Source organism: Nuphar pumila, chromosome 5 (genome assembly GCF_984573655.1).
Source record: "Nuphar pumila chromosome 5, dmNupPumi1.hap1.1, whole genome shotgun sequence".
In the NCBI taxonomy this organism is placed as follows: domain Eukaryota; kingdom Viridiplantae; phylum Streptophyta; class Magnoliopsida; order Nymphaeales; family Nymphaeaceae; genus Nuphar; species Nuphar pumila.
Genome location: NC_143253.1, coordinates 26,669,267 through 26,692,384, shown reverse-complemented (window position 1 = coordinate 26,692,384; position 23,118 = coordinate 26,669,267). Strand labels below are relative to the sequence as shown.

General features: G+C 37.0%; 1 protein-coding gene across 1 annotated transcript in view; it reads left to right on the top strand.

Moving 5' to 3' along the window:
* LOC149837203 (putative prolyl 4-hydroxylase 4) overlaps positions 1-20,689 on the top strand; it is a 37,015-nt gene extending 16,326 nt beyond the window's left edge. Inside the window, exons 5-7 of the mRNA XM_090005880.1 lie at positions 7,876-8,051; positions 8,346-8,415; positions 20,144-20,689. Of these exons, the coding sequence (XP_089862006.1) occupies positions 7,876-8,051; positions 8,346-8,415; positions 20,144-20,439 (542 nt within the window). The 3' untranslated portion in view covers positions 20,440-20,689. The remainder of the gene's footprint in view (positions 1-7,875; positions 8,052-8,345; positions 8,416-20,143) is intronic.
* Positions 20,690-23,118: the final 2,429 nt, after the last annotated feature.

Below are 23,118 nucleotides of genomic sequence, written 5' to 3'. Positions count from 1 at the left end.
ACACCGAATCAATTGCTACTCAAGAAGCGTAGTTGTTAACAACCTGTCCATCAGAGTTTTTGTACTATCCCATCATCTCTCCTGACGAAACTAAAGAGACGAATGAGTATGTCAGGTTTTATTTTAACTGATAACTCATTCTACATGCTCTGGTCTTTCAGACCAACTTGAGTATCTTGCATATGAAGGCGATCATCTCCGTTTATGTGATTTTTTTTTTATCATTGTGCATTTGCACGTTATGAGGTTACCATAAACCTCTATCCAATCATCGTAGTACTAACATGCCGTGCATGTCTGATAGTACCACTACGATGAGAGGGATATCGGTTTCTCAGAAAGAAACCCCAACATCATTTAGAAATTTCTCAAGTTCCATGCTTTAGGCTGGGAATATTTGAGTCATTTCGGATACCAAAACGAATGATTGAAGATAATGACTTTGTTCTGCCAGTGCTTGAAGTTGGTCCCATCGAATGAAGACAGCTTTTGAATCTTCTGGTTCCCAACCTTCACAGTGGATGCCATGGAGTTAAATGTCACTTCTAAATTGTTGGAATATTTGGTATTTTTTCTACAAGAATCGATGGGACTGACGCTTAGAGGCACGCAACAAAGGCTCTTTCTTAAAAGCGACACTTACTCCACCAGGGTTGAACTTGGGTGTAGAGGGATAGTGATCAACTTTGCTTCTGGGATACAACCAAGCTTGCACCTCACGTTCACTGTTGGTCACTCCTTGCACTAAGTAGACAGGCAACCACGACCCAACCTTTAAACAACTTCGTAAGTGAAAATAGAGAGAGATTACAAGAGGAAGTTCACAAATGGTCTGATCTATAGCAGTTGGGGTTTATATAGACCTAGTTTGCATGGGTCCATTAAGTTCCAAATGGATTATATGCACCCATTATAATTCAAACGGGTAGCATGCACCCATAATGGCCCAAACAGACACCCTCAACGGGCTGCCTACACCCACCAACGAGCAGCTAGTGCCCACCAACGTCCCCAACATTCCTTGACACATTGGGGCTAGCCATTAAGGCTAGGTATCACCCTTTAGTAAGGTCGCAAATGACCTTTGACCGCCTTAGTCAACCATTAAAAAGTTTAGGAAAATAAATCTTATTAAGCGATATTATGAAGTACAAATTTGTCAAAAAGTGATAAAAAGATTAATCAAAGTCTAACCACGACCAAGACCAAGACCAAATCGGATCGAACCGAGTCTGGCCGAATCCGAATCCAAATTCGATTCCAAGTCCAAGTTCGAATTTGAATCCAAGTCCAAAGTTTAAAGTTTAATTAATAAGCCCAAGATCCAAGCCCCTTGAGGGCCTTGGCCTCTAAGCCAACTCTCCATATTTTAAACTCAGTGTTTTTCAAGGATGATCAATATGAGACTAAATATGAGACTAAGCATTTTTGATAAAGTGGGTTTTCTCCCTCCAAAATGTTTCTCAAAAAACTAGGCAAAGAAGGAGATATGTTGCTAGAGACTTTAGTTTAAAAAATTATATAATTTTGAGCCAAATATTAACATCTCTTTTTATCTTATTAAGGTACTCCATGATTGTTATACGGCCCTTTGTAAGATTCAAAATCTTTCTTTAGAAACATAATTCTGGCCTCCAAAATCTGTGAATATGTCTACACAAGCCTAGCCCATAGCTGTACAATCATAAGGGATACTCACTAAGACCTTCTGTGATAGTGTGGACTTGAGCAACAAGTGCTTGATCAAGCTTTATCCAAGATACATATTCCAGATTTTGAACATGAGCAGTGGCAATGACAACTCTCTTTTCATCATTTTCTTCTCGTAAAACAAATTCTGGTGGGATTTTAACTGACCCATCCAGGTGTCCTGAAGGATCTTGGCTTTCAATAAAAGGAATTATCTATCTCTTCTAGGTAAGAAAATTAGTAGTCAGTTTTTCTTAAACTAGCTGGTTAAGAAAGCTAGCTGATAGGACCGAGGAAGAAGAAGAAGAATCCATAGCAAATGAAATAATAAACAGAAAGAACTACTCGAGTGCTGCTGTCAAATAAAACAAGATGGACTAAAAGGTTCAATCACAAACAATATGCAGGTCTGCCCTTTTTTTGGCAGACCAGACTTAGTCACAAAAAATATTTATTAGCAGCAGAAAATCAATATTTTCTATTTCTAAACAGGTATGAATTTTAGAGAGAATAGAAAATAACAAAGAATGATTTGACATGAGATCAAGTTGATGAGTTTGGGAAAGAGAGATCTGAAACAATATTGAGAAAAGTACAGATCTGAATACAGGAAGAGAAACACAAATCGATTTTAGATAGCAATAAAAAAACAAATTGATATATGTATTTTTTTTGTGTATAGGGTTAACACGAGAAAGAAACACCCAAACCGGTATTGGGTTCCAATATTTTAAGAAGGAAGACCAATGATAAAGGGAAGAAAACATTACAGGAAGGTAAATATAAAGAAAGTATGACAGTGTAGAAAACCCCAAAGCCAAAGTCACGATGTAGGGCTTTTCACGCAATGGATATCAGCAAACAAAAAGAAAAGAAGGAAAAAAAGAATAGAGAGAAAAACCAAGACCCTTCCAAACTTACCACGATGAGAAGATCAAAACCCAAACCACGCTCTGATACCAAGCTGGCTCGTGCGAACAGAGCCGAGCTCGAGCTCGTATTAGCCCAAGCTGGCTCATTTAAATTAAAGAAGAAGACATTTTTATTTAAAGGGCCATAGTGAGAATGTAACCCCGAGTCTATTGTTTGCAAGCAAACTCAAGTAACCAGATGTGCTACCATATCCTTTTCTATTATGATACATAAATATGATATAAGCCCTCTAAGTGAGCTCATACGACCTGAGCCAAGCCGAATGCCCATTGTTCTTGCTTGGCTCGCTAAGCTCATTTGATGAGTCAAAACGAGCTCTATGTGAGCCGAACAAAGCTGAACTGCAAGCAGCTTGGTTCATTTATTAGCCCTATTTTATTGCCAGTAAGTTTTATTTGCATCACTTTGACATGTTTATTTGTTTACCAAATATTACATCAGATTGGTGTTAATGTATAGACATAGGGGTATTTTAGTCTTTTTGTACATGCAAGGGTATTGTAGTCATTTTATACCTTTTTATTTTCTTCTTATTTTAATCTTTGTAAATCGTAGAATTATGATAGGGCTTAATGGTCATTTGACCATAGAGCCGTTGGGATCTCCCTAACAGCCCAACGGCTACACCTCGGTTGCTTTGTGTTTATATAGGGGTTCAAACCCCACACCTTGTAAGGCTTTTGCTTAGAACTTTTCCTTAATAACATTTAATATTTTTACTTGTGTTGTATGCTCACAAGTGGCTGATTTGTGTGGTTTATGTGATTGATTCGTAAGTGATCATTGTGATTGTGTATGTCCATAAGTGACATTTGAATCACTTTGTATTTCATTACATGGTATCAGAGCCATGGTGCTCTATTGATGATATTGAAGCATTCAAGAGACTCGTGGTAGATAGAGAAGATCAAATAGTCTCGGGAAGCATGCCCTTAGCCTCACTTGAAGATTGCTACTCGTGTGGCCGGTTCATTGAAGGTTGGAAGAGTTCATCATATCAAAGAGTGAAGCATTGCCAAATAAGTATCTTCTACTCTTGGTTCTATATATTTTTATTTTTCTCTTTTGTTTCCTCTCTTCTCTCTTTAATGACGGATAAGGACGTGGTGACGGTGGTTCCTATTAAATTTGATGGAAATAATTATAACTTATGGACCACCACCATCAAAAGGATCTTAATCGAAAAAGACTTGTGGGAGTATGTTGATGGTTCCTCAATAGAACCACAACCTACTCTTACAAAGTCCTCTAGCGAAAAGGATGAAACTACTCAAGAAGAGGTCTTTAAGGGAGAAAAGAAAAAAAAGACTCTTGAACTATAAGAAAGCTATGACAATGGGAAATTGGACATGCCAAGGTATTTTTTTATGGGAAGTATGATTGAGGACCTTAGTTGTCAACGACGCTAGGTGGTGAGCCCCTAAGAAGACTAGGCGAGGCCTAGGCGGTACCCCAAATAAAAAAAAATACAAAATATGTAATCAAACTACTAAAATTAATAACAAACATGTATATAACATAAAATCAATCAACAATAAGCAATAAACAAATAATAACATGATGTCAAACACTATAAAACAATTATATTACATAAAAACAGTCAAATAGATAACTTATACGCTTATAGATTTATATGAATTAAGTACACACACACACACACACATATATATAATTGTATACAATTACACGAAAAACATATATTGTGTGTGCAACTGCGCATCAGACCAAGAGACTACCTCGGCTAGGCTGCCTAGGCAGCACCTAGGCTTTGCCTTTGACAACTAAGCGGAGGGGTGAAAGGAGGAAGAAGAAAAAAAATAAAGTAAAAAAGAAAAACAAAAGAAGAAAATGAGAGAATAAACAAAGAAAGCTTTTGAGGCAAGCGGAAGAAAAAAAAGAAAGAAAAAAGACAAAAAAATTTATAAAAACATGACAACTATGTCCCTACGGCTTAAGCATGGATATCCTAGGCAGCCTAGGTAAAAAAAAGAGAGCCCTGCTGCCTAGACCCATAAGCCTAGGTGGTGGCCCTACGCCTAACCAGCCTATGCGGAGCCTAGGCGCAACTTTTGATAGCTATGGTGAGGACACATGAAAACATATTGGAATTTGAAAGAGCCGATGAAGCTTGGATCTTTATCAAGCAAACCTATGCCAAAAATGATGTTGCATATAGATGGAAATTATAAGACAAAATTCACACTTGCAAGCAAGGAGAAAAGAGTGTAAGAGAGTAGAATGAGACTCTAAAAAGGTTGTGGGATCAAATGTCGAAAATGGAACCTATTTGGGAAACCCTAAATGATGCCAAACAAAGAAAGAAACAAATTTTTAATGATTTTTTTTTCAATTCGTGAGGGGTCTATGACCTGAATTTGAGCAAATGAGGAGCCGCTCTCAGTGTAGTTTATTTGATAAATCGAATGCCTTCTCAAATTTTAGAAACCAAATCTCTAATTGAAAAACTCTTTAAGACTATTTCCGATTTAAAAAGATTAAGGGTTTTTGGATTTAAATGCTTTGTACTTCTTGAAAAATACAACAAGCTCTCTCCCAAAGCTATTAAATGTGTTTTTGTTGGATATGCCAATAATAAAAAAGGCTATCGATGTTATGACTTAAAAAATGATAAACTTTGTGTCTAAAAATGTTACTTTTCTTGAGAAAGAAAAATGATTTGATCTTGAAAAACCTAAGGAAGAATCTGAGTATGCTTTTTTGTTTGACTTATTACCTAAGTTCAATAATAAAAATAATGATAATGAAATTAATAATAATGTTGAGCCAAGTAATGAACCAAGTGAAGAAAGAGAACCGACTCATAACCTTATACAATACTCTAGATGTGATAATAGGGAGCATCCTTGTGCATTTGAAAAACATGGTCAACCATTCAGTATAGAAGAACCTATTTTTAGAAGGTCTGAACAAATACCTAGAACCCCAAGTAGGTTTGTCTCATATGAATCTTTTTCTCCAAATTATAGAGCATGTCTTGTAGCAATTCACTCATATCATGAGCCATCAAACTATAGAAAAGCCAAAGACATAAAAGACATAAAAAAATGAGTCGAGGCTATGAAAATAGAATTAGATGCATTACATAAGGCCCATAGAAATTCAACATCTACCCAAGAAAAAGAAGACAATAGGACATAGATGAGTATTTAAACTCAAAACAAAGAGTGATGGATCCCTAGAAAGATACAAAGTTAGGTTGATTGCAAAAAGATACTCCTAGAAATATGGTATTAAGTCTATTGACTATGAAAAAACCTTTGCTCTAGTAGCTTATATGATCTCGGTTAGAACTCTAGTTGCAGTATCGTCTATTAAATTTTTTTTATATATCAGTTAGATGTTAAGAATGCTTTTTTAAATGAAAATTTAACTGAAGAAGTTTACATGGATCTCCCCCTGTTTGACTATTGAAAATTGTATGGTTCTTCGCCTTTAAAAGACTTTATATGGGCTTAAACAAGCCTCTAAAGCATTATATGATTGGTTCAGTGAAACTATGTTAGATCTTGGATTTAAATCATGTTATACTGATAGTGCTCTCTTTATAAGGTATATAGGTACTTCATTTGTCATCCTGCTCATGTATGTTGATGATATGATCATCACTAAGAATGATAAGAATGAAGCTGAAAAAATTAAAATTATTCTTAAGAAATCTTTTGATATGACTAACCTTGGTTTTTTGAGATATTTTTTTAGGTATTAAAGTAGCCTATTCGCCAAGAGGATACATTTTGTCTTAAATAAAGTTTGCAATAGATATCGTTGTACGTTCGCGAATCACAGACATAAAATATGCTGACATTCTTGAAGTGATTAATGCTAAAATGAGAGCTGAAGATAGAGTTTTATTAGATGATCTAACTCTATAGGCAACTTATTGGGATCACTAATGTATTTGTCTATTACTAGACCGGATATTGTGCATGCAGTTCATACTGCAAGTCAATTTCAACATGTGCCTACGTGAGTTCACATCAATACTGTGTTGAGAATAGTTTGATACATCAAGAACATAATATCTAAAGGGTTATTCTTATCATCTTCCTCATCTTTAAATCTTATTGCATATACTGATTCTGAATTGGGAGGAGATCCCAATAATCGACACTTAACTATGGGTTTTTGTGTGTTTTTAGGTGATTCTCTTATATCTTGAAAGTGTAAAAAGTAGAAAAAAGTGTCTTTATTGTCCATGGAAGCTGAATATAGGGTGATGACTACACTAACAATCGACGTCGTATGGATAAGATCTTTACTTTAAGATATGGGCGTTGATGTCTCAGAACCTTCAAAGTTATGCTATGATAATAAGAGTGTCATCTATATAGCCAACAATCATACATTTAATGAATGAACAAAGCATATCGAGATGGATTGACACTTCGTTCAAAAAGAACATTTGAAGGGGATGATTATTTTACCATATGTTCAGTCCGAATTTCAGATTGCAGATTTTTTTATCAAAGCTCTTCTTTTACCCCAATTTCTTTTTCTTTTTAACAAACTTTCAATGATCTTACCGTAAGTTTGAAGGAAAGTGTTACGATAATTTATCGATATGTATATATCAGATGTACACACACATATATATGTATGTATATTAGGGGTATTTTGGTCCTTTTGGTTAATGTAATAAATACAGTCTAATAGGGACTGTATATTCTTTTTATATTTATTTATTTTTCTGTTTTATACTTTAAGTCAAATATGACTGTTGGGAGGCAATCCAACTAGCCGTTGGACTGCTCCCAACAGTCATAAATATGAGCATTGGAGTCGGTCCAACGACTGTTGGACTGGCTCCCTCTCTTCCATGTATGGCTCTATAAATAGAGCTCCTCTACTCTATGTAATATTATGCTTTTTACAAGCATATTTGAAGTGATATATAATTTTTTTTCATTGTGTTTGGGTGAGATTATGATCTTGTACTTGTCTCCTTTGTGAGATTGTATTTGACCCAATAGTGGTCCTTGTGTGTTTGTTATCTCTTGTAGCCCTTAGTGGCATTCCATTGTGATTGTTAATCACTTCATTTCAAATACATCTTGGTGAGAGAAAGTGCGTGGCTATTGTTCCTTCTTATTTTTGTTTACAACTATCATTTTCCAAAAATTGTAATGAGCTTAATTTTGCTAGCTTGTGTAATCTATGCATCCACTTGGCCATGAATGATTGTAAATTCACATTTTATTCACCATTCAAAGTTTCTTTGGTTGGTTTGTTCAGAAAATGGAGAAGATATTCAGGTACTAAGATATGAACATGGACAAAAATATGACCCACACTACGATTATTTTTCTGACAAGGTTAATATTGCTCGTGGTGGACATCGTATTGCTACAGTCCTAATGTATCTGACAGATGTAGAAAAGGGTGGTGAAACCGTTTTCCCATCAGCAGAGGTTTGTAATGCTGTGCTTTGTTCACATTAAACTATGATTTCTTTATAATGACTGCATTATGCATTTGATTGCATTTCTCTCTTACAAATAGAGTATTATACATGACTTTTAGAAGACAAAGACATGGCTCGAGAGTGACCGACATGTTAGCCAAAAACTTTGCTATCTATTAAATTTTATAATCTCTTGAAACATCTAAATGTGGCTTGTGCTTGAGATAACCATATGGTACTTTTGTTCTTTGAATAATTTGTGTTTTATATTATGTCTAATTTTGATCACACTCACATGCAGGTAAATAGCCGCCGGAGAGGGCATATTGTGGATGATAATTTATCTGATTGTGCTAAGAAGGGAATTGCAGGTGAGATGCTTTCCTTAGGTGGCAAATAGACAAGAATCAAGATTGATACAATTTGAAGCCAGACATCTCTGTACTGGGTATTTTTGTGTTTTCAATATCTATGCTGTTGAAATCAAGAATTAGGATGGATCACGAACACACATGCACACTAATGTATATATATGGGATAGTATTTGGACATGTTGGCATGACCGACCATCCAATCTGTTAAAATGTACCTCATATATATATATTACATCAATATCCGATAGGGGTATTTTTGTAATTTCACATAGTTGTTTTAGAAAACAACTATTTTCGAGTTTTGTTAAAATGTAATTTTCTTTTTTATTTTTTACAATTCTTTTTTGTATTTTTTAAGGACCAAAAGGGGCACCAACCATAGAGTCGTTGGAGCCCCCAACGGTCACAAATGTGACCGTTGGGGGCTCCCAATGACTCCATGGGAGCCTCCTTTTGGGCTCTCCTTTTGAGGCCTTTGGCCTTCCTTTCTCTCCTCTCCCTCTTGTATAAATAGGGGTGAACCCCTTGTATATTTTTCATTCTTGAGAGCTCTCTCTCTTTTCAATAAGAGGCTTTTTATATTGTTGCCTTCTTAAAGGCTTGTGCTTGTATTGTCCCTTAGTGGACTTGTGATATTGTCTCTTTTATTCATTGTTGTAAGTGCTTATAAGCACTCTTTATATTTCCGCAATATCTCATTACATGGTATCAGAGCCACTCGATTCTTGAAGGAAAGGTGTGGTTCGTGTATTTCATATTTTGTGGATCTCTTCTCACTTCTTGGAAACATCATGGAGGCAAAGATTGACCTATCCTTTAAGCTCAATGGAAAGAATTACATGATGTGGGCATCGGCAATGGAAAATAATCTCAAAGGAAAGAAACTTTGGGGTTTTGTCATGGGTACCGTTCCGGAACCTAAGCTTATGCTCACGAAGAATGAAGGAGGTCAAGAAAAGACTCTTGAAGGAGATGCTCGCCTCAAGGCCATTGAAAATCATCAAAAAGAAGTGGAAGATTGGGAAAACAATCACGCGAAAATCTTTGCGTGGTTTATCAACAATGTTAAGCTTAAGGTATGTGCTAATATAGCTAAATTTCGTAGAGCCAATGAGACTTGGTCCTTTATGAAGGGTATGTATACCCAAAAGGATCTTGCAAGAGCATATTTTTTGCAAGAAAAGATTAGAACCACTAAACAAGGTGATTCTAGCATTCAAGATTATTATAGTGTCCTAAACCCACTATGGGATGAATTGACTCTTTTAGAGCCAAAATGGGTTTCTATGAAAGATATTGATTTAAGACAAAAACAAATGGAACAAGAACGATTGTTTCAATTTCTTTTTGGGCTACGTCCCGAATTTGAGCATGTGAGATCCTCACTTCTCCATAGATCTATTTTTCCTCCTATTGAGGATGCTATTGCCGAAATCACTCAAGAGGATACAAGGCTTGGCATGAGTAAACATGTTGATGAAGTACTTGCCGTATCAAAACCGGGTAACAATGTAAGAACCTATAAACCTCCTCATTTTGGGAAACAAGGAAATTACAATGGAGGAAGAAAAATAATTGTTTGTCATCATTGCTATGAGTCGGGTCACATTAAACCCGCTTGCCCAAAGCTTAATGGAACTTTCAAGCCTAAGGTGGCCTCTCTTGAAGAAACTACCACCAAAGAAGATGAAGGCAAGAACAATGACCTCAAGGAAACTCTTGGGCAAATATCTATGACTCTCCAACAAATTCTAAAAGTTTCTTCCTCCACATCGGGTGCGGCTATTGCTTCTACATCATCACCCGGTACGTATTCTTGGATCCTTGACTCCGGAGCCTCTTTTCATATGACCCCCCCATGAAAATGCACTTATTGATGTTTGCACCAATTCAAAGGACTCTTGTGTCTCTACGGCCGATGGAACCTTTTTAAAAATTTCAAGTATTGGCTCTTTTAAAGATTCTCAAAATTTTTGTGTTTCAAAAGTAAGAGTTGTTCCCAAACTAAATTTAAACCTTTTTTCGGTCTCCCAAATTGCCGACCATGGATGCGAAATATCTTTCTCATCTAATGGTTGCTTTGTGCAGGATCTCCGGTCCAAGAAGCGGATTGGGCAAGGCCATAGAAAGGGAGACCTCTATTATATGGACCATCTCGATCTCCCTACAAATTATTTTTGTTCTTATGTCCAAGAAAAAAACATGGAAACTTGGCATAAAAGACTTGGTCATCCAAGTTATTCCAAAATGTATCTCTTTCCTTTTGAAAACAAATTTTGTAAGGAAAAAGAAATTAATTGCAAAGATTGCATTTTTGGAAAAATGAAGTCTATTCCATTTCCAACTAGAACTTTTCTTTCATCAAGACCTTTTGAATTGGTGCATTCGGATGTTTGGGGGCCTTCTCCGGTTATGTCTAAAGGGGGCTATTCGTATTATGTTACTTTTATTGATGGCTTTACTCGGTATGTTTGGATTTAATTTCTTAGTCATAAATTGGATGTATTTACCTTCTTTAAAGATTTTCATAGAAAAATTCAAAATCAATTCCAAAATAACATATCTATTTTGAGATCCGATTCCGGTGGTGAATATTTATCTCACGAATTTCAAAACTATTTAACCCAAAATAGAACTTGCCATCAAAAGTCATGTCCTAGGACCCCTCAACAAAATGGCCTAGCGGAAAGGAAACATAGACACATTATAGAAACCGCTAGAATATTACTTGTTTCTAGAAATATTCCAAAGAAGTTTTGGGTCGAAGTCGTTCTAACCGCAACTTATCTAATCAATAGAATGCCCTCTTCTAAATTAAAAAATGATTTTCCCTATGAAAAGCTCTTTAAACTTTCACCCGATTTCAATCATCTTCGTATTTTTGGTTGCAAATGCTTTGTCCTATTACATAAAAGGGATAAGTTGTCTCCAAAAGCAATTGAATGTGTTTTTTTAGGATATGGTGAAAAACAAAAAGGGTATAGATATGATTTTAAGAATGATAAACTATATGTTTCAAAAGATGTAACTTTTCTAGAAGAAGAGAATGGTTTTGATAAAATAGAAGAAACAAATGAAATTGATTACATATTTCTATATGATCTTATTGATGACATACAAGAAGATTTTCTTGAAAACATAGAAGATACATGTGAGGCGTCCCATCTTGATATAATACCCTCAAATGATAGTGATACAAATATGAATGTTTACTCAAGAAGAAATCAAGAAAACCCTATTAGTACCCTCGAAAAATACTCTCAAATTTCTGAATCTACTGAGGGACCACAAGTTAGACATTCTTCTAGAATATCAATACCCCCAAATAGGTTTGTATCTTATGATTCCTTAACACCCAACTATCGGGCATGTTTAATAACCCTACATTCTTATTTTGAACCCGCTCACTATAATCAAGCTAAATCTATACCACATTGGGTTGAAGCAATGCAAGTTAAACTAAATGCATTAAAGAATGCTAATACTTGGGAAATAGTTAATCTACCCCCACACAAAAAACCTATTGGGTGTCGCTGGGTCTTCAAGGTTAAAACTAAAAGCGATGGCTCTTTGAAACGATATAAAGCTAGATTAGTCGCTAAGGGATACTCTCAAGAATATGACATTGATTATGAAGAAACATTCGCTCCCGTAGCTCAAATGACCAGTGTCAGAACCTTAATAGCTATCGCATCAACCAAAAAATGGCCTATTTATCAACTTGACGTAAAAAATGCCTTTTTAAATGAAAGTTTAAGTGAAGAAGTTTACATGGATCCGCCACCCGGAATCAATATTAAGCAAGGTCAAACACTTCGGCTTCTAAAGGCCTTGTATGGTCTTAAACAAGCTCCTAAGGCTTGGTATGATTGTTTCAGTGATATCATGATAAAGTTAGGATTTCACTCTTGTTATACTGACACTGCTCTTTTTGTTAAAAATGCAGGTACTAGTATCGTAATATTGTTACTTTATGTTGATGATATGATTTAAAAGTTTTTCTTCTTGTTCCTGTTTTGAGAAAGAGAAGAGAGAGAGAGAGAGGGAGAGAGAGATCGATTGCGGCTGTCACGATTTCTGACCTAAATGTATATTTAAGGTTACATTATACTATGGATCCGGGACTGGTATATCCAGACCCGATAACAAAATACATTAACAAAATACATGATCCGGGTCCTGCAGATCCTGCACCTTTTTCACCCCCCCCCTCAAGTTGATCATGGTTTTGGACCATGAACAACTTGCTTTTAAGCATCCAAAAGCGATCCTTGGTTAACCCTTTGGTAAATATGTCTGAAACCTGTCTTTCAGTACTGACAAACTCAGGCTCAATCTCTTTTTCTTCAACCTTCTGTCTCACAAAGTGTTGGTCGATCTCAATGTGCTTGGCACGACTGTGATATACTGGATTGAATGACATATTGATAGCACTTTGATTGTCACAGAGCAAGGTAGTGTGGGAGATCTTTTCTCCTACTTTAGTTAGAAGATGCCTGATCCATGTGACTTCGGCAGTGGCAGCAGCCATGGATCTATATTCAGCCTCAGTGCTTGATCTAGCGATAACTTTTTGTTTTCTACTGCTCCAAGAGACTAAATTTCTTCCAATGAAGGCACAATATCCTGATGTAGATCTCCTTTCGTCGGGATCTCCTGCTCAGTCTGCATCACAATATACAGTAATTTCGTGCTCGTTTTGGCCATAGGACTGTGGTAAGTATATCAATCCATCCCCAATAGTCCCTTTCAGATATCTAAGGATCCTCTTGACCGCTTCCATATGTCCAGTGCGTGGCGCATGCATAAATTGAGACACTTGATTGACTGAATAAACAATATCAGGTCTAGTGAATGTGAGGTATTGTAACATTCCTATTATGCTGCGATACGTGGTAGGGTCATCACACAGATCTCCATCATGAACGCTAAGTTTTTGATGAAGTACACTCGGAGTTCCTAGAGGTTTGCAGTCTTTCATGCCTGCCTTGCTGAGAACATCTACAGTGTACTTGTGTTGAGTGAGTGTCAATCCATGAGCCTGGTTATCAACTTCTACACCTAGGAAATAGCGTAGAATTCCAAGGCTTTCATTTGAACCTTTGACCTAATAAATCTTTTATTTCTTGGATGTGGTCCGCAGAGTTTTCTGTGATGATAATATCATCGACATAAATTAATAATAGAGTGGTCACAGACTGGCTTTTAAATATAATAAATAATGAGTGGTCCAGCATGGAATGTGAAAATCCATGTTTCTGAATCTCTGATGAGAAGCTATCAAACCAAGAGCGAGATGCTTGCTTCAGGCCGTAGATGGCTCTTTTTAGCCTGCATACATGGGTTTTACAATTTTGTTCTTGATATCCAGGGGGTTGTTCCATGTATACCTCCTCCTTCAAATCCCCATGTAAGAATGCATTTTTTACATCAAGCTGACTCAACTTCCATCCATGTTCAACAGCCAGGGAAATGATAACTCGAATCGTTCCCATTCTTACAACCAGACTAAAAGTCTCATCATAGTCTTGCCCTGCTTCTTGAGTGAATCCTTTTGCTACAAGCCTTGCTTTATATCGTTCAATGGTTCCATCTGGCTTGTACTTGATTTTGTAGACCCATTTGCATCCGACAACATTTTTGTCAGGTGGTCTGGGAACAACTTTCCATGTTCCACATTCATGCAAGGCTTGCATTTCATCGTTCATGGCTTCTACCCATTTCATAGAAGTTGCTGCCTGGTAATACAAGATGGGCTCTTCGTCCTTATTGATGGCAGTTAAAAACAATTGAAAATCCAAGGAGAAGTTGTTATAACTAACCCACCTGTCAATAGGATGTCGTATGCGGTTTGATTTTCTGACTGCAAGGGTATGAGAAGGAGTAGAATTATCGACTGAGGCATGATCTGAATGGCTTGATGTTGTCGGTCTCTGTCTGGAATAGACAATGCCTTTGTATCTGCCCGGTACTTCCTCTGCATTCTGTGACCCCGACGCCCTAGTGTTCTCAAATACCTCTTCTTCTTGTTGCACGCAATCTGAGGAACATGTTTCATTGGAGCTAGCAAAAAGTTCTGAGCTTAGCCAAGGATAGTAAATTTCTGGTGACATATTCGTTGTGTCAGCTCCGTGATCAAAATTTTGTTCATCAAATACAACATTTCTTGAGGTTCTGATACGTTTGTTGGTGGGATCATAACACCTATATCCTTTGTAGTCATCTGCATATCCCACAAATCTGCACTTTTGGGCCTTGTCTTGAAACTTGTTTCTCAGGGACTGATCAATGTGCACATAGCAAACACATCCAAAAACACGCAGATCATAATAACTAGGATAAGTTCCAAAAAGACAGTGATAAGGAGACTTATTTTCCAGAATAACTATAGGCAGTCTATTTATCACATGCACGACAGAATGAAAAGCTTCTGTCCATACGTTGATGGGAAGATTGCTGTCATGAAGCATACTCATGGCACTTTCAACGATATGCCTGTGTTTTCGTTCAGCAATTCCATTTTGTTGAGGGGTATGAGGACAGGACACCCTTCTTCCTATTCCGTTATTTTGAAGAAAAGAGATAAAATCACGGGATGAGAATTCCCCACCTCCATCACATTGGAAAAATTGAATGGACTCAGAAAATTGATTTTTGACAAGGGAAAGAAAATTTTGAAACAAAGAGAAGACTTCCGACTTATTTTTTATGAAATATATCCAAGTGTATTGAGTATAGCTTTCAACAAAGATTAGATAGTATTTGCTCCCAGATCCAGAGGCAACTGGGTCGGGTCCCCATACATCAGAACAGATTATCTCAAAAGGTTTTGAATCTCTCTTATTAATGGAATGAAAAGGCAATACATGACTCTTGTAGGAAAGACAATTGGAACATTTGTGACTGTTCTCATCCCTATTGAGACTTTCTTTTGGAATGAGATTATTAGATACAAGTTTCTCAATAAAATGACTCCCACAATGTGCTAACCGACTATGCCATAAGAATGGCTTATTACATTCAGAAATACTAAAAACACGAGCAGAAGAGGATGAACATGACTCTAATGAGGGCTTTGAATTCAGGTGGACAGGGCGAACAACATGACAAGAAGCTTCTTCAAAGACATACATATTGCCTCGTCTCTTTCCTTCAGCGAATGTTTCCCTCGTGCGTAGGTCCTTGACCTGCACAGAGAAGGGAGTGAATTCAACTGAAGCATTATTATCATCAATAAGTTTGGAAACAGAGACAATATTTTTCTTAATGTCAGGAGCATGAAGAACGCCAGAAAGAGTAAGAGTGGAATGTGACATGGGAATGACAGTTTTTCCAACATGAGAAACAGGATGGTGGGATTCATCTCCAGTGACAATCTTACTTTTTCCAAAATAAGGAATGAGATTAGAAATCTTACCTGCATCACCTGTTACATGAGTCGCTGCCCCTGAGTCGACAAACCAGGTGCCTTCATCATTCTGCTTCAATTTCAACTCTGACAAGGCAGATATCAGCAGATCTTTAATCTCTCCACTACTTGAGAACTTCTTTTTGTTTTCTGTCTGTGGACCCTTTCCTTTATTCTCTGGATTATGCCAACAATTCGCCTTGATATGCCCCTTTTTGTTACAAAGGAAGCATGTATGAATGGATCTTGACCCCTACGCATGAGTTAACATATTTGGAGTGGGAAGCAGACCACGCCCTCCGTGTCCACTTCGCCCTTGTCCTCCTCGTTCTCGTCATCTACCATAAGACACCCTTGTGGCAAAAACTTCCTGAGAATTTGTGTGGACGTGAGATTCCTTAGAGAACCCTTTCAGAGTCATCTCATACTGAATTAGTTTTGCTCGCAACTCATCAAAGATAGGAAGGGCAGGGAGACACAATAGGGAAGTGACGATCATGTTGTAGTCGGATCCCAATCCACTCAGAGTCTGTTGTACCATATCGCTGTCGCTCACCGCGCATCCTATAACTGCAAGTTGGTCTGTGATAGTCTTCATCTTGTTCAGATATTCCATGATGGTCATGGAATCTTTTCTCAACATCTGAAATTCCCTCTTGAGAAAAACCATTCTCGCCTGCGAAACTTGTGAATATGTTTGAACCAATTTTTCCCAAAGTTGCAAAGCAGTACAGTTGTCGGGAATTGCAACACGAACCTCTTGGGACAAGGTGGAAGTGATGTATGCAACCACTGACTGATCTTTCCTTTCCCAGTTGAGGTACTCAACATTCTTGACATACACAATTGAACTTACTCCTTTGTCGTCTTTTTCTTCTCTCGTAACAAATTCGATTGGGGCGGGAGAGGTTCCATCAAGGTGACCTAAGAGACCTTGACTCCTTATAAAAGGAATGATTTGTCTCTTCCAAATCAAGAAATTTGAGGTATTCAACTTTTCAGAAACGAGTTGATTGAGAAAGCTTGAAGAAAGATTCGATTGAGAAGAATAAGGATCCATTGAGAAATAAAATTCAACAAGAGTGTTCACGAAGTGCTCAGTCTCTTTTTTTTTTTTTTTAAATAAACAAGAGACCGCAGGCTGTCAGATTCAAAAAATATTGAGGCTAAACATTGAACTTTTCTTTACACTCTTGAAATTTTTTTGAGATTGACGTGATGAAAAGAAAATTTCACACGTTAAATATGTTTTCAGGTAAATGTAGAAAATGAAAGTCAGGGAAGATGAACGTATAGAAAATGAAAGTCAGGGAAGATGAACGTATAGCAAAAACTGGTATATCTGGATATGCAAAACAAATACAAAAGAGAAGATCGAACAAAGAGAACAAATCAAGTGATACCAAACAAAGGCGGATCTGAAATAGATATCGATTTGGTGTTTCACGTGAATCGATTTTAGTGATTCACGTGAAAAAAAAGAATCTACCCTTTTTGCACAGTCTGAATTCACGTAAAGAGGGTTTACGTGAATCTCAGATTACCACAAAGACATCAAGCCCACGTGAGATGTGGGTCAGGTGTACAGAAAATTTCAGGAAGAAGGAAGAAATGAGCCACGTGAATCTCAAGCCCACGTGAGATGTGGGTCGGGTGCACAGAAAATTTCAGAGAACAGAAATAAAAATGAAAAGGAGAAAGGAAGAAAAGTAGAAGGGGAGGAACGAAAAACCTCAAATCTTCGATCGTCGCACCTGTTGGAAACCTTCTTTAGCCCTCAGATGGATCTCCGCTCTGATACCATGAAAGTTTTCCTTCTTGTTCCTGTTTTGAGAAAGAGAAGAGGGAGAGAGAGAGAGGGAGAGAGAGATCGATTGCGGCTGTCACGATTTCTATAAAAGAAATCGTGACCTAAATGTATATTTAAGGTTACATTATACTATGGATCCAGGTCTGGTATATCCAGACCCGATAACAAAATACATTAACAAAATACATGATCCGGGTCCTGCAGATCCTGCACCTTTTTCATGATTATCACTGGAAATGATCAAAATAGTATTATTGATGTTAAAAATATGTTAAAAAATAATTTTGATATGTCTGATTTAGGTTTTCTTAGATATTTTCTTGGAATTGAAGTTTCATACTCTTCTTGAGGATATATTTTGTCACAGATGAAGCTTGTTGCAAATATCTGTTCTAAGTCTGGGATTTCTGATGACAAAAAAATAGAGACTCCTGAGGTTATTAATGCTAAATTACGGTTGGAGGATGTGGTTCTTCTGGAAGACCCCACACCCTACAGACAACTCATTGGGTCTCTTACCTATTTAACCATCACCAGACCAGATATCACCCATGCGATTCATTCAGTTAGCCAATTTCAGCATGCTCCTACAACTGTGCATATGAGTGCTGTTCTCTGGATCATCCATTACATCTGGAATACCTTCAATAAAGGGCTATTTCTATCCTCCTCTTCCTTGAATCTTCTTGCTTACACTGATGCAGATTGGGGAGGTAATCCTAATGATCGAGTCTCAACTACTAATTTTTGTGTCTTTTTAGAGGACTCTTTGATTGCCTGGCGATGCAAGAAGCTGCAGAAAGTTTCACTATCATCCACTGAGGCTGAGTATCGGGCTATGACAACCACGACAATGGAACTTGTATGGCTTCGCAGTCTGCTTAAAGACATGGGGGTTGACATTACCGAAGCCTTAAAATTATGTTGCGACAACAAGAGTGCCATCTATATTGCAAGCAATCATACCTTCCATGAGCGTACAAAACATATCGAAATGGATTGCCACTATGTTCGTGATGAATACTTACGAGGAACAATTGCTCTACCGTATGTCACTTCAGAATATCAGTTGGCGGACTTCTTTACTAAAGCTCTTCTAGCTACTCGCTTCATGTTTCTCCTTGGCAAACTTTCCGTCATTTTCCCGTAAAGTTTGAGGGGGGTGTTAAAATGTACCTCATATATATATATATATATATATATATATATATATATATATATATATATATATATATATATATATCAATACCCGATAGGGGTATTTTTGTAATTTCACATAGTTGTTTTAGAAAACAACTATTTTTCGAGTTTTGTTAAAATGTAATTTTCTTTTTTATTTTTTATAATTCTTTTTTGTATTTTTTAAGGACCAAAAGGGGCTCCAACCATAGAGTCGTTGGAGCCCCCAACGGTCACAAATGTGACCGTTGGGGGCTCCCAACGACTCCTTGGGAGCCCCCTTTTGGGCTCTCCTTTTGAGGCCTTTGGCCTTCCTTTCTCTCCTCTCCCTCTTGTATAAATAGGGGTGAACCCCTTGTATATTTTTCATTCTTGAGAGCTCTCTCTCTTTTCAATTAGAGACTTTTTATATTGTTGCCTTCTTAAAGGCTTGTGCTTGTATTGTCCCTTAGTGGACTTGTGATATTGTCTCTTTTATTCATTGTTGTAAGTGCTTATAAGCACTCTTTATATTTTCGCAATATCTCATTACACAATCTGGATATCATGGGTGCAGGTTTTCCTACTCAATCTGACCAATTGATGCGCTCAGCATGAATTTTTTGATAGGGATCACACTTCATATTCTTTTATTGAAAAAAACATGTAGATCACAAGTAAGAATTTGATCCCAAAAAGTCAACAAAATTTCTCCTGTTTGTATAGTTCTAGCCACCAAATGTCAGATCTAACCGTACAGGTGTTTAACATATTGTTCTCAGTATCGTTGGAGTCGGTCTGAATCAGCCTATTCGTATCACATTGGCCCAAAATCAATTCGCAATGAGCTGATTCACCTTATTTTTTCATATTTTTTAAAAAGGGTTTAAAATAGTTTTTATATATTTTAATATTTTATTGACATGTCATCTGCTGGTTAAAAATTGGCTGATTCAGCTTGATTAGGTTCAGAGTCTGAGCCAGCTGATTCATGGTTTATTACTATGTTAGAAGGTTCTATCATGTCTAATGCACCATGAGATTCCCTTTTTGAAACGTTGAAAAATTAAAGGCTCACAACTCGTGAAGTCAAGTGTGGTTTAAAAATGGCATAAAACATCATGTTTGAGTCAACTTTAACACTTGCAAAAGAACATGCTAAACATGATCAACGGTTAGATTTTGCTTTTGGAACTTAGATCTATGTAAATGGAGTACGTACTACCATGAGTTATGGTGGTACAGTACCACTATGGAACAAAGTGTTCTGTCTTGTGTTTCAGCATGTCATGTCCTTTACTGAATGGATTTGATCTTGTTGTTCTCTTCTCAACGTGACTAATTCTCAGTGAAACCGAAAAGGGGGGATGCTCTGCTGTTCTTCAACCTTCATCCTAATGTGACTCCAGATGAAAGCAGCCTGCATGCTGGGTGCCCAGTGATACAGGGGGAGAAATGGTCTGCAACAAAATGGATACACGTGGCATCGTTTAATAAGAATTTAGGGGACTCGACTGGTTGTACTGATGAGAATGAACACTGTGAAAGGTGGGCGGCGCTGGGCGAGTGCACCAACAACCCAGATTACATGGTTGGAACGTCTAATGCTCCTGGTGCTTGTCGTCGGAGTTGTAAGGTCTGCTAGCAAGAGTGGTTCTCGTATGCTTCGTTACACTCTCCACTATGTACCATGTTGTCAATCTAGTAATGCAAGAGGTGCCCCAATTTTTCCTATTGTCAGCAAGGGCTGCCCCATTTGCCTCTCTCTCTCTCTCTCTGTGAGTGATTTGGTGCTGAAAACTATAGCTTGTTCATGTAGATTTGGGATGTAAATGGATCAGATTCAGTTTGGAGTTGCACAATTATTGAATCCGATCTAATTGGATTTTGCTTAACTGGACTTGAAGTTGTATGGAAAAAGGCCATACTGAATCCGGATCCAACTAGTTTAAATAGCTAATAAGTTGTATAATCAGATTCATGTGTATGTCAGATTTTGGTTGGATTTGGATTGGATTCACTTTTGGATGTAAAGCTATATACTGGATCCATTTTGATTAGTATACCCTAGCAAATCCAATTAAACGGATTGAGATATGATCAAATATTTTACCTAATCAAAACCTTTGGTGTGCCTACATGTGATGTTGGGTCTGACTGTCCCTTTAGCATTCTGCATCACTTAAAACTTCTATGAGGATGATATCTTTGTCGAAGTATATACTTGAGAGTTGTGTCATGGTGTTCTATGGATTAGTAGTTTTTTGGATAACCTTGGAAAATCTTCCTTGCTCACCGAATTCATTGATGTAAAGACCCGGGTCCCTTTTGCCACTAGAGAGTGCAGTCAGCTTCAGCTCTCATGGTAAAGGATGCACATCCATGGGTTTTCAACTTGTGATGTCCTGTAAATTTGGTGGCAGTAGTGCTGAAAGTGAACTTTACGATCTCCTAGTGATACTGAATCTTTTTCTGCACAATTTGTCTAAAATTTCAATCATGGCAACCTTTGACGCCACCATGATTCGTTTTTTAAAGGCAAGCTGGGGTTAGGCAGACCCCACCAGTTATTATTTAAAGTACCACTGGGGTTTTGAACATGCAACGTCCCACCACAAGGAGACGTGCACTGACAGCTCCTATCAACCACGGGGAGCCCCCTGTTGGTGCCACCATGATTGTTATGAACAGCTTGCAGCGGGATATCAAAGCAATTGCCTCCATTTACGAATAGATTTTGATTTTGTTTTTTAATTTTTGTTCTAAAAGATGTGATTTGCTTCATAGTGTTTGTGACTAAAGATTTAGGCACATTCCAACTTTAGCTAAAAGGAGAAAATTAAGCAATATACGCAAATAATACATGAATCTAAAAGGCACATACAGTACGTGCATGAACACGCAGGCTCAGTACATGATTTCATGGTCCTATAGTTCCAATCAAAACTATAGAATGGTAGGTCTGCCCTTTCATATGGTTAAGTTACTTTAAGTGCAACTTCTTTAATAGATTTTTCTATTTCTCGAATGTGAGATGATTGTGTTTTAACTTTTCAGTATTCACCTCTTTGATGAGAAGGTAAGTATGTTAATGTAATATCATGTATTTTTATACTTAGTTAAATTTAGAGACTTATGAAATTTGGCTAAGTGTGGTAGAAATATAGGTAGAACCTTCAAAGTTAGGGTGTGATATTTTAGTCTGACCTTGGGCCAGGGTTCATCGACAATACTTAAACGAGCCAAATAGGACAAGATACAAAGTTTTAATTTCAACCTTTAAAATCAAGCAAAATTCGGGTTAAATTCAGGTGAATTTTAGAGGCGAAATTTGAATTATATACCGTTAGATGCACCTTGAAGTTTTGAGTTCAATGATATTTACTTTTCTGAATTCGGGCTACGGTTGACTCAAAAATCACATTTTTTCAAAAAAGGCCTGTCTCGATGGGCTTGAGTCTGGATTAGATTGGACTGGATTTGATCCATTTGATCCATATGATCCAAATTAATATAAATCTGGACTCAGTTCAAGACCCATATTAATTAAGATCTGGTACAGTTTAGGATTCAAATGGATTTTGAATATAAAATTGGATCTTAGATACAGATCCAGATATAAAATCCAGATCCAATGAAAACAAAGCTTTTAATTTAAAATATAGGTCTAAATGAAGGAAATATAAGGTTTAAAAGACTCCTAGAGAGATAAGGTACCCTCTGGATTTTTTTTGAGAATTTAATAAATAATAAATAATAAATAATTATTATTTAATTATTTAATATTTAAATAAGTAAATTTTAAATTTTTTTCGATGAGATAGTGAGTTGATTAGGGTTTCTAGAAGGACCCTGTAGCTAATTAGAAAGAAGCAAAATAAATAAAGGAAGAAGTAAGTATAAAAAAAGAGGAAAACGTTTAATAAAGTCAAACAAAAATCTAATGGGATTAGGAAAAGAGGTTGGAGATAGAGTCTTATATAAAAAAACTTTATCTCCAGCCCATGTGGGGATTCCAAAGGAGCACGTCACCCTCTAGAAGGCCTCCCCATTATATAAACTCAAAAGAGAGAGAGAGAGAGAGAGAGAGAGAGAGAGAGAGAGAGAATCATGGGAGAGGAGGAAAGAAGAAGAAGAAGAAGAAGAAGAATAAGGAAGGAAGATATCCACCTTCTTCTTTGAGCATCCAACTTTTTCGATCTCTCCCGATTTTCGAACAAGGTATGGATTTTTCTTTTGGATTCGGATGGGAAAAAAGAACCTAAATCAGGTTTAGGTGATATTTTTTTAGGAAACCATTAACATGGTTCATTTTTCCATGTTC